The following is a 12,036-nucleotide window of genomic DNA, read 5'->3' as shown; positions in this document are numbered from 1 at the left end:
AAGAATAGTGTCTCACGCAAACGTGGGACAAGCTTTTTCATTATTCAATGTTGAATTTCACTAACAACCTTATGTGGAATTTACCATATTATCCAAATATATTAGTATTACTCTTACGAATTTTGTGGAATGAGTCTTGAGTTTGTAAATTGTAAGCATTTCTCTCATGTTTTCTGAGTAGATAGTGCGAGTTTGTGATAAGGGATATTAGAGTTCACACAAAGGTGGGACTGTCAAAAAATATATTAGAATTTAAGTGAATTTCTCTCTTTTATGAGTAAAATAGTAATTATAATAAAAATATGACACAATTAAAATAAAATAAATATTACAAATTTTATATTAATAAAAAATAAAATTAATCTTAAATTTATAAATAATAATTTTTGTCCTCTTAATAAAACATGACTTCTAATCTAGAAACCTTAGCTAATGACACTATAAAACGTGCGCACTTAAGAAATAATGGGTTAAGAAACAATAATGGCGCAAGAAGAATTAGTAGTTTTGTTTTAAAAAAATGTCAAATGGCCAAAACCCATTATCCACCAATGAAAAGAGAACACGTGTCGAAAACCCATTATCCTGCCAACCACTCACAATAATGGGAACCACTGCTATAATATCTCCCGGTGGCCCGTGCTTTAAGCTTCACTTCGCAGAGCTCTTTCCTTTATCCCTTTCCAAAATGGACCGCCTTTCTCTCCCCCCTGTTCTCCTCCTCTTCCTCCTCTCATCCGTTGTTGCTGCAGCGGTCGTTTCTGACGTCATCAGCGAAGACGATCCGCTGATCCGTCAAGTCGTGTCCGACGGCGCCAGGGAAGATTCCGATGGCCACCTCCTTAACGCCGAGCACCACTTCACGCTGTTCAAATCCAAGTACGGGAAAGCCTACGCCACGCAGGAGGAGCACGATTACCGATTGGGAGTCTTCAAGGCTAACCTCCGTCGGGCCAAGCGTCATCAGCTCCTGGACCCCACCGCCGTCCACGGCGTCACAAAGTTCTCCGATTTAACCCCGTCGGAGTTCCGCCGTCAGTTCCTTGGTTTGAGACCGCTCAAGCTCCCAGCCGATGCTCAAAAGGCCCCCATCCTTCCAACCAACGACCTACCGGCCGACTTTGACTGGCGCGATCACGGCGCCGTTACTGGCGTTAAAGACCAAGTAATATATAAACTTAAAGTCTTTTGTTACGCGAGTAATCCTTTTTACTGATTAGTCAAAATTTCTTCCTTTTCGATGATTAGGGCTCCTGTGGATCATGCTGGTCGTTTAGTACAACAGGAGCTCTGGAAGGAGCCCATTATCTGTCGACAGGGGAGCTTGTGAGCTTGAGTGAGCAGCAGCTTGTTGATTGTGATCACGAGGTTCCAATCTTCTTCTTACTTTTAGTTACAGCTTGTGAATATTTATCTTTTCTTTTGTTTTAATTTACCCTCTTTCTTTCCATTAACAAAGAGTGAAAGCTGGCTCAAGGTAATAAGAGAGTGAATCTTGTCTGTCACAGGTGGTTGTTAGCTCTAAGACAACTCCTTTGTATCATAAAAGATAATTTATTTACATGGCTATGGTTGCAATTCCAGTGCTAGAAAATTTACTTAAAACTCTGGGTGTTGCTTGGTAGCTTTGACTAATGCCTTATGTTGATTTACCTGACAAAAAACCAGCTCAACTGAGATAAGAATGTGTGTAATTTGCAGTGTGATCCACAAGAATATGGTGCGTGTGACTCAGGGTGCAATGGTGGGCTCATGACCACTGCCTTTGAGTACACCCTAAAGGCTGGTGGACTGGAGGAGAGGAAGACTACCCTTACACCGGGAATGACCGCGGAGCCTGCAAATTTGACAAGAGCAAAATTGCCGCCTCGGTCTCTAATTTCAGTGTCATTTCCGTCGATGAGGATCAAATCGCTGCAAATTTGGTGAACCACGGTCCACTTGCAGGTAAATTTCCATGCTTTTGGAGTGTTGAGATCACTTTTTGGTCCAGATTAGCAGACGGAATATAAACATGTGTGCTTTGGTTCTTGCATGGGTATCAATGCAGTTTTCATGCAGACATATATGAAAGGAGTTTCATGTCCATACATTTGCGGGAGGCATTTGGATCATGGGGTGCTTCTTGTAGGGTATGGATCTGCCGGTTACGCCCCGATCCGCTTCAAGGAGAAGCCTTACTGGATCATCAAGAATTCCTGGGGAGAAACTTGGGGAGAGGAGGGATATTACAGGATCTGCAGGGGTCGCAATGTTTGTGGAGTGGACTCTATGGTCTCAAGTGTAGCTGCCTTGCATACAAAGTCACAGTAGATTTTCTTCGGAAATATTAAGTAATGATAATGTAGCCTTACATATATTTCCAGATTTATGCCAGTAGTTAAGACTTCTGTATTTTGCTCTGGCTGGAAACTGAATACCCTTAGGGGGGCGTATGCTAGAGATAATTAGTAAATAGTTGTGTACTAATTAAGATTTCTGGGATGTAAGACTTGAGGTTTACTCTATATGGAACTTGTAATGTTCCTAATGAATGATCTCTGGGTTAGGCCAATGGCTGAATACTTTCATTCCTTGGTTTTGATGATGGTTTTCTTTAACCAGTAAATAATAAAAAAAAAAGCCTTAGAGAATTTAAGAGAAAGAGGGACAAGAAAACCAGTGACTCCCATTTATTATCTGCTAGGCCAAAAAAATAGGTTTCTTGTATAAATAAATATCACCGTTGTTCTCACGGCCTTCCATGAAAAAGTAGCAGCAACAAGAGTCAAAAGAATCAATTTGTTACATGATATACATACAAGTGTCGCAATTATATTTTGTTTTACAATTGACAGACAAATTTCATAACCACCGATGTGGAAAAGACAATGGCATTGGCATCTCACCTGTGCCTCTAAAAGAATCTCTACTGCACAAATTACAACATTGACAAACTGGGGGCAAGTGAACGAGCTTGGTCGTCCCAACAGTTTGCTTCCTCACTTACTCTTTAACATTTCTACTCCCAATACGCAATCTCACCAATTCCTATTCAGTATCTTACTATCTTGTTTCAGATCCGACTATATTTTTTGTATCGTACCTTAGGGTGTTTTTTTTTTTTTTTCCTTTCATTCATCATCCTCGCTAACTAATGCAAATGAAAATGGTTGGAATTTATAACCATCTCCCTCATAGAACTTATTCTGAAACTCCACCCAGTGAAGCCTCAATGCGTGTAAGAATGCACTGAGGGTTTCCATCACTAGTAGCACACCGACCGTTGCACATATGAATACAAATATGCCAATAATAAGAACAATGATATTGTTGAACCTGCAACCGTTCACATGATAACGATAATTTTGTTTAAATTTTAAATACTTTGTAATTCAAGTAAAAATGTGTCAAAGAGAAAGATACTCACCCCCAGGCTAGAAGTAAAACCTTGTCATAAAATACACTTGACAGCTCGGAATGGGCTAGACTGTAAAATGTAAAATCAAAGATACCGAGATGCAGTTAAGAGCCTAATCTTTGCAAGGAAGGGAGAAGAAATGATTTTAAAGTTGTTACAACCTACCTTAGAGCCCATAGCCGAAGATACGAAGCTGTATTAGACACTGCTCCAAGCACAAATTCAATAGTATGTATCAGTTGGTGCACAAAGACCTCACTGAACTCAAACTCTTCATGGCTACCAGAACCATGGTGCAATTCCGTTTCCAGAGGGTCATCGTCGGAGCTATCTAATAGTGCATAGGATTGACCACGGTGCCTCTACATCAATAATAAATGGCATGACAAGCAACTCAGAAGAAGAGATGCAAAGCAATTAAAATATATATAACAATGGGCTATATACACAATCCAACATGTCATTTATAGCGAAAAGAGAGTGTTGTCCACATACTTCCTGATGTTGCTTCTTTAAAAGAAAAGGCTTTGGAAACAGCATCCATGGTACAGAAACAAGAGCTGCCAGCAGCAACACAATCTGTCAAAGAAACACAAAATCGATAAGTCTATGTTGAATAGCACAAAAGAAAACTTTCACATAGTTAACAACACATGAAATAAACCTGGAGAAACTTCTGACCGAAGAAAAGCTGATTTTCACCAAGTTCATCTGTAGGACTCAAGAACATATAGATCATCACATGATAAAGATCAGCTTGAGAACCAGTGCACCATTTCACGACTATGAGGAGTGACAAGTATCCAAACAGACTGTTCAAAAATATCATTTGGGGAACAAATTGGTACCTAAACAATGTTATAATTTATTAAATCAATATGTTAGTCACTCATAAATATTTGAAATAGTATAGAAATTGAGATAAGCATTTTTCCCAGTATTCTACAAAATCAATCATTGTGGCTCACCAAATGTTGATTTCATTAGTGAAAAATTTTGCATTGAAGTAGCTTAATATGATTCCAAGATTCATCTGAGCTACTCCAAGCAAAATTGACATCTTCATCTTCAATGAGTTAAGAAATGGTAACTCACTCCGAGTACCATGCCACTTAGGATCCACACCAAAAGGATAAGAGGCACGTACTTTTACTAAACCCGCAGTAGAAGCATCGCTGCAATGTAAAGAGATGAAAGTAAATAATTCAAAAGGGAGGACAACAACAAAGTCAGCTTTCTGCCAATCCACTCTTATCATACAGACAAATATCTACCTGCAAGAAGGATCACGGCATCCATAAGCAGAGGGCCCAAATAGTTCAAATGGGACTGAAAAGAATTCATTATATATCAATCCTGTGTAGATTGAGAACAATGCCATCATCATAATAACATAGCGACCACCAAAAATCATTTCTGTGATGTCTCCAAGCTTCTGTTATTGATGAGATAAAACAAAATAAGTTGCAGAAACAATATGATTATGAGGAACATGAAGTGCGCTGCCCAAATAACCAGGAAAATAGTAACCAGTTACCTGACTAGAAAATTTCTTTTCTCTGATTATGAAATATGATGTTGCCAAAAACAGGCATATACCATGGCCCCAATCACCAAACATTACAGCAAAAAGGAAAGGGAATGTGATGATAGTGAATACACCAGGGTTCGCTTCTTGATACTTTGCAATCCTGCAATAATATTTAGGTCAGCTCCTTCCGTAACGATTTGGTTAAGAAGTGACATGTCAAAATTTAAGTAAAGATGTCATAGCAATAAAGCATCTAAAGGAAGGAAAAGATCTCTTAATGCTAATCAGCAGTCAGGACATGGATAGCCGAAGACAAGACATTATGAATATCAACAGAGCCATTGTCTCCTTAAATACTATAGCAGCAACTATCAAAATAACTAACCCATATGCATCCACGATTTCTTGAAACGCAGAAGTAAATTTGTTGGTGTGGAAATAGGTAGGAGGTGATTCCTTTGTCTGGAGAACATGAAATATGGTCCCAACTTGTGAGCTGCTGTCAATAGTTGCCTTCTGTAAAACACTTTGAATCTGCAAAACCAAGCCTAAGATGATTAAATTTTTAACATTCAAGGTGGTTAGTGCAATATTAACCAGGAATGCCAAGCAGCAGAGAAGAAATGATTACGGGTTCAAAAAACAGACCTGGTTTGTTGCAAAAACAGGGCACCAACCTTCAGCAACAAGACATTTTCTTGAAACATCTATGCTGAGCATATTCAACGTGTGATAAATGGATTTTTCTTTCTTCACCTACATAATTAGAAGAAACAAAGTCCAGTGACTTAAGAAAGCACATACTTGAAAAGAACTCAGTAAAGGCTAAAACTGGTCACAGAAGCCGACATGCAACCGTAAGGACATGAAGTTAAAACATAGATAGAAGCATTTGCTTTTCAAAACAAAGGAATTAAGTCAACTTCAACAAACCAAAAGGCTCCAATTCTCAAAGTGATAGGCGATTGTCTGTAACAAATTGCTCCGGTGCACCAGTCCTACATCAATGGTAGTTTTAAGCTCTTCAAGTCTTCCAGACACCTATAGATAAGAGAGGTTACAAAATTCAGATTGCTCTTTATTTGACATTATTTGACAAGAAAAGCATAAAATGTCATCCAGGCACCAATTCAATGAAGCAAAAGTACAAGTAAATTCTGAAACAACAAAATGTTCATCTGACAGGTTGGTGTTACAGCTGGGAATTATTTACAAACATGAAAAGAGGTCGATGCAACCTTTTAATGACACTAACTTCAAGATAAATGCACATCATTAAGTTATTATCATCTTTCAGCATTATGACATAGGTGATTTCCTTTCAACAATGCTACCCTTTTCGCTTTTTGCTTCTGCACAACTTTAGAATTGGTCTCCGCCTTCTGTTATTTTCCCCAAAGACAACAATCTTCTTCAGACCTCTTCAAGAATTAAAACAAAGCCAAACACCAATTCAGGCCAACAGACAAAACTCAGAACTCCTCTTAATGAACAAAGTCAAAAACCAATATATTCAAACATACAGATTAGACCAGTAGATGATTTACAGAGCATCATAATAATAAGAAAATGAGAGTCTATAGCAACAAAACTACTTGCACTATCCTCAAGCTTCAAATTCCATATAAACATGAGTCCTGGTTCTCCTGAATTCTAAAAAAGGTACAAAGCATACCTCTGTAATGATCTGAAATTGTTTGCCTAGGTCCTCTGTGAATGGGTATCTGTTTGCTCCAAAAGCTTCACAAATTTTCATAATTTTGTTCCTTGCTCTTTCACCAGAATAAAAGACCATAAACACATTTTTCTCAACCTGTAATTGCAAATAAGAATGATAAACATCACTTATCTCTGACCATAAAATTGACGAAACAATATGCAGGAGTAAAAGGAGATGAAATACATAAACTGATAGACACCAGTAGCAAATTGATGCCATACAAACAAACCTTCTGAGTGAAGACAGAATTAAAGAGAAAGTATGCATAAATAGAAGAACCACAGGTGAATTCCACTCTAAGAAATTTTAGATCTACAATGGTAAATGCAGGTATTAACCTTCTCCCCGGATGCAGGATCAGTAACAGGATCTTCAACTACGGATTGCTTCAAAAAGACATTTCCTCTGGTTGCACGAAATAGAATTCTTTCAAAGGTCAATGATCTTTCTCTTGAGACAAGACCACTGACAAATCCCAGCTTAACTTGCTTAGATGGATCAGTGACCATTTCCTACAAAATGTAAACACCCTAGGCGTCATGTAAACAAGAATTAAAGGCATCAGAGATACTCACATAGAAAATGTATAAACTGAAAACTATACTTGCTCCAATAATAATGGACAGTCAATGGATCCTTCACCCCTTTGCTGAGCTTCAGCTTCTCTCTGCTTAGCAGCAGCACTGCTCTGAGCTGACTGAAAAAATTCACCAGCCTGAAATAAAAAAACAATACCATTATAATAAATGCATTATGTACCTTGAGATATCACTCTCCAGCTCTAAGAAATATAAGGCTCCTACTTTAAGTAACAAAGAAAGGCGATAAGCCAATTATCTTGAAATACGGAATTTAAGATTTTCACTTCTACTGCCTTAATAACCAGCAAAATGTAACCAAGCAACCAAGATATGTCAACATACCTTCTGCATAACTAACTTATATTCTTTTAGTTCATTGTAACTTTGTTGCAACTTCTCATGATTTGCATTCATCTCTATCAACTCCGCTTCAAGTTCTCCAAGTTTCACCTAGCAATACCACATATAAGGTTGCTTTTCTATATGACAACAAAAATGTTAAAATCCAAAACATCCATTATACCTCTAAGTTATCTAAATCAACATCATCATTCCTCGCTGATCTAGTTGAGGGTGATAAACCAGCCTTTGTCATCTGTTCCTTAAAGAAACGTAACTTGCGTGCCATTTCCCCACATCTCTTGATCTGCATCATACAATAACACATTAAAGTACCACAAATTTAAAAAATTAACCCAAAAATTTTGCATATATCTCCAAGTATTCGGAAAATTTTATGAGATCATGCTGAATCGGTATCCAGGCAGAGATTCTCATCAAACATTCCACTGATTTCCACAAATGTATGTGTTACTTTCAAATACATACGTTTTATAAGATGAGAATTTGAAATTAGGCTTCAAAACGCCCATTTGGAACCAGAATTTCATGGATAATACAAACTTCAACCAGAAATCAAAATTGTGAATCTAAAGGACCTGGGTAGCGTATGTTCGTTGGAACGGGCTCTTCTCCGAATTGAGCTGCAAGAAAAATATGAAAAGAAAATCAGGTAAATATCAAACATATTAAATCTATAGATTTTTCAATGATATCTCAAAAATTCAAAATTAAAAAAAAAAAGATCAAGAAATCGAGAGAACTAACGTCTTTGAATTGAAAGAGGCCGAGATCACCGAGATAAGAGATGCTACGATGAGCTGATTCAATAGGAATGATGAGTTGCACCAATTGCATTGGCTCCGACCGCAGCAGATCCATCGTCGGACGCTGTCTTCCCTCTCCCATTATTATTATTATAAATCTAAGAATTTCTTTAGAATTGTAATTATGAATATACAAAAATCAAATCTACATATAAAATGTGAGATTCATGCACAGGAAGTATCGTAGCCGGAGATAATTCGCCGGAGATCGATCCTCAGGCGTCTCACGACATGTGATGTTTGCTTGTTCGTTTCTGTCTCTTCCTTCTATTTTCTTTCCGCATATAGCGTTTCTTTGCCGTCGTTTTCACGCGCTTTTACTTTTGGTGGACGGTAAGGAAAATAGAAATGACTTAACGATGTCGTTTCGATCGGGTTTCTTCCACGTCTAAAATGCGGTCCCTTGATCTTCACCGCTCGAGGATCGGACGGTGGCCTATTAGTCACCCGCGGTCAATTGGCGCCATCCCTTTTAAGGGAATTAAGGGAAAAAAAAAACAAAGAATTCTCTTAAATAAAGGAATAGAATCTTTTCTTATGACCCAAATAAATGTGGACATATGGGCCTAAAAAACACCTATTGTAGGGTCCAAGTTGGCAAGCGAATGATTCTCGTTACATTTAAAAAAAAACAAAAACAAAATCATTATAAACTTTATTGGCCTATTGACGATAAGCTTTAATGTTATTTTGTCACGGGTGCCAATTTGGAGTAAGATCCTCTCTACTGCTAGAAATTAATGAAAATATCCATTACTTTAATTAGCTTAATAAAATATATGAAAATTAATTAAAAAAATTCTTTAATTATAAAGAAATTGAGTTTGCACTAAATATATATAGTTCATAAAAGCAAGAGTATTATATATACATTTTTTTTCCTTTCTTTTCGCTCTTGTGGCTATATTGCTTCAATGAAAGGAGTCACATTGTGAGAATATAATCATATTCATTAAATTAAGCTAAAACTGGAAGAGCAATGGGCGACCAGCCTTTGATAATCAAATTCTTATGGCAATGTTTCAGTGGTTGTAGCCTGCAATGCATGCAATAAGCGTTCGCTTTACATGCAACAGCAGGCCGGTACATATCTTTTTCGGCATGGAAAATCACAAACAGTAAGCCATATCCTGATAGAACAAAACCCAAGCTTTGGACCACAAAATTTTGCAGCACAAGCTGCAAGCGAACCACACAGCCAGGGAAAGCCAAGAAGGCTACCCTAGTAGATTCGCATGCCGCTGAAGACGATCAGTCCTACGCCAAAAAAACCCATAGTTCACAAACCCTATATGCATGCCTATTGTCGGAAACCCTAGTGCTTGTCCTGGACGCTACTTGCCTCCCCCTCTCAACTTTATAGGGACCAACCCTCTCTCTTCTCCCTCTTGGGTTCAATAATTTTGGGAAGTTTCTGGTAAAGAAAATACGGCACCACTTGTCGCTTTGGATCATGTTGATGATTATGGTAGACTTAGTTAGGTTTTGGTCAAGCAAATGGGCCATTTTGTTTGTTCTGTTTCGTTTACTCCCGAATAGCTAATCTTGGAAAAAAAGGCAACAAAGCATCTTTTCGGATTCAATTCCTGTGTCCCCAAGAACAAGATCTTGTGATATATGACTTGGGTTTTTGTTGCTTACGACAATGATTAGGCAGATAATCAACTGATCTTACCTGCTAATTACGCAAACTAGAAAGGGGTTTGAGAAAGGGAAAGGATCAGCTAAGTTTGAGCTAGCTTCTGTTCTTGCTTTGTGGGGGCTGCCACAAGTCTTATCATCCAAGAATTAGGTATCATATTCTTCCGATGCATCTAATTTAGGATAGTGAGAGTCAATTCCATGTCGTGTCATAACCCAGGATAAAGCATTGGCGTAGCCCACATGTGCATATCATCTCCCTCTCCCTTGTGTCCGAATCTTAGAAAATTTTACCATATCTCTCCCACATGCAACACTTTTCATTCATGATTTTACCTCAACTTTATTCATATACTATTCCTTTATATATATATAAATATATAATCTATTAAATGATCAATAACATAATAGTATTAACCACTAAAAATAAAAATCAACATTGTAAAATAGTCAAAATAAAACAGAGAAAAATGAAATTGGATTGAATAAATTTCCTTGAAAACACATTTAAAAGGATTAAATAGGGATAACAAGTAAGTACTTACAAGTTTGCCGACTCTAAATTTAAATTTGTACATAAACTCAATTAGTACTATTCATTTAATTAAGTATTAATCGTACAAATCAATTAGTTAAATATTTATTTGAAACAACTCATATAATTCTTTCATTATTTTAACTTTCTAAATGTTGTAGGATTTACTTGCAAATAGTAGTCCGGTTTCCACCTAACTCCGACTAAGTTTTTTTGAATGATCAATAATAAATTACCTCTCCTTGGAAAAAAAAAAGCTATAGGATTTATAGTAGATAATAGGAGAAAGAGGAAGAGGACATAACAAAAAGGCACCTGTAAATTATTAAAAAAAAATCTTAAATGAGAGAGAAATTGATTCTATGACATAGAATCAAGTTTGGCTAAAGTTAGGATCTAAAATAAATAACCATGAATATTGCGTCTTGCTAAGGGTTAAGGTAGGTGGGGGTACCTTACTAAAATTTTACCCAATGCCTTGCTTGAGATTGCTTTGCTAGCGGAATAGGTGTCTCTCGATTGCACTCACATCAATAAGTCTTTATTCAATTTTGTAAGGCTTTCCCTACGGCCTCGTTATACTATTTGTGACTTCGAGCTATTGCAATTGTCCTATATATTATACTTTTTTTTTGTCCTTATTTCTATCCCTCTAAGTCAAATATTCATATCCTTACTTGTGAATGAAATTAAAAACTTCGTGGAATAAATAAGGATATGGACAAAAAACCTAATCCAAGAAATTCAAATCATTTTGCATACGCATATATTCGTTTTAAATAAATATTTTCTGAGTCACTCTGAAATGATCTTTCTTCTCAAATGGTTTAATTTCAACCACCATAATAGAGGAATAACTTTTTTTTTTTTGGTTCAATGTTGTTTCCTCAACCACTTTTCATTAAAATTTAACACACAACCCCCCTCCCCCCTTTTAAAAAAAAAGAAACTACAAGTATGCTTTACATTAAATAGATGCAATTCCAAATTATTATTGCTAATGAATTTTATGCTTGAGGAAGTAAACTTTGTAATTAAGACGAAGAACTACATATAATACCATGAGGGATACATCGAAACTACCTCTATTTGATTTGCAGCTTTGGTATTGTGAAAGGCAAGGGGAGAAAAAAAAAGAGCCGATTCAATGAAAACCTTCCCGTGAATTTGCCAGCAAAACGACATTCTAAGTACAATTTAAAGCTTTTTTGTCAAGTATATATAGGTAATCTAACTTGGTATAGATCCTATAGTATGATTAGAACTGCGGCATTCAATGATAAATGGACCACCAACATTAAATTAATCATATTTTATACCTAATAGATTAACCAATAAGCGTAGTTCGGTTTAGAGTAACGTCATGAGCTTGAAATAGAATTATGTTTAATTCCATTGGTTTAAAAAACATGGATGAGCATTGAGTAGCCAATTATGCTCGCGAAGACCAAGGAGAAATGAA

At 36.8% G+C, this 12,036-nt stretch overlaps 2 protein-coding genes across 3 annotated transcripts; one reads left to right on the top strand and one right to left on the bottom strand.

The window, feature by feature from the left end:
* Positions 1–635: 635 nt before the first annotated feature.
* On the top strand, positions 636–2,554 carry LOC110416166 (cysteine proteinase 15A-like). Its single transcript, XM_021428036.2, is given in 5 exon segments — positions 636–1,165; positions 1,249–1,368; positions 1,702–1,804; positions 1,807–1,947; positions 2,036–2,554. Coding segments are annotated over 5 exon segments (1,119 nt in total). The 5' UTR covers positions 636–688; the 3' UTR covers positions 2,314–2,554.
* Positions 2,555–2,772: 218 nt separating this feature from the next.
* On the bottom strand, positions 2,773–8,652 carry LOC110416165 (V-type proton ATPase subunit a3-like). 2 transcript variants are annotated; one of them, XM_021428034.2, is made up of 18 exons: positions 8,340–8,652; positions 8,171–8,215; positions 7,756–7,878; positions 7,575–7,682; positions 7,256–7,366; positions 6,990–7,163; positions 6,607–6,744; positions 5,865–5,972; positions 5,580–5,687; positions 5,317–5,465; positions 4,938–5,091; positions 4,675–4,835; positions 4,369–4,575; positions 4,065–4,248; positions 3,896–3,979; positions 3,566–3,762; positions 3,410–3,469; positions 2,773–3,318 (listed from the first exon to the last, which is right to left on the bottom strand). In XM_021428034.2, exons 1-18 carry the CDS (start codon positions 8,478–8,480, stop codon positions 3,114–3,116), a joined length of 2,457 nt encoding a protein of 818 aa, XP_021283709.1. In that variant the 5' UTR covers positions 8,481–8,652; the 3' UTR covers positions 2,773–3,113. The 2 variants fall into 2 exon arrangements, with proteins under 2 accessions (XP_021283709.1, XP_021283710.1); XM_021428035.2 differs by lacking the exon at positions 8,340–8,652 and having other exon boundaries at positions 8,061–8,199.
* Positions 8,653–12,036: the final 3,384 nt, after the last annotated feature.

Source organism: Theobroma umbraticum, unplaced genomic scaffold, assembly GCF_002168275.2.
Source record: "Theobroma umbraticum cultivar Fairchild unplaced genomic scaffold, ASM216827v3 scaffold_51.0, whole genome shotgun sequence".
NCBI classification, from domain to species: domain Eukaryota; kingdom Viridiplantae; phylum Streptophyta; class Magnoliopsida; order Malvales; family Malvaceae; genus Theobroma; species Theobroma umbraticum.
The sequence above is the reverse complement of the archived record's forward strand: the minus strand, read 5'-3'. Positions and strand labels throughout refer to the sequence as shown.

What these genes read in the sequence shown, in the direction of transcription:
- LOC110416165 (XM_021428034.2), bottom strand. Translation starts at nt 8,480, where the DNA reads ATGGGAGAGGGAAGACAGCGTCCGACGATGGATCTGCTGCGGTCGGAG. An exon ending in GAAATCGTGGATGCATATGG is followed by an intron (nt 5,092 to 5,316) that starts GTTAGTTATTTT and finishes ATATTATTGCAG; the next exon opens with GATTGCAAAGTATCAAGAAG. An exon ending in TAAAGAAGCAACATCAGGAA is followed by an intron (nt 3,763 to 3,895) that starts GTATGTGGACAA and finishes TTATTGATGTAG; the next exon opens with AGGCACCGTGGTCAATCCTA.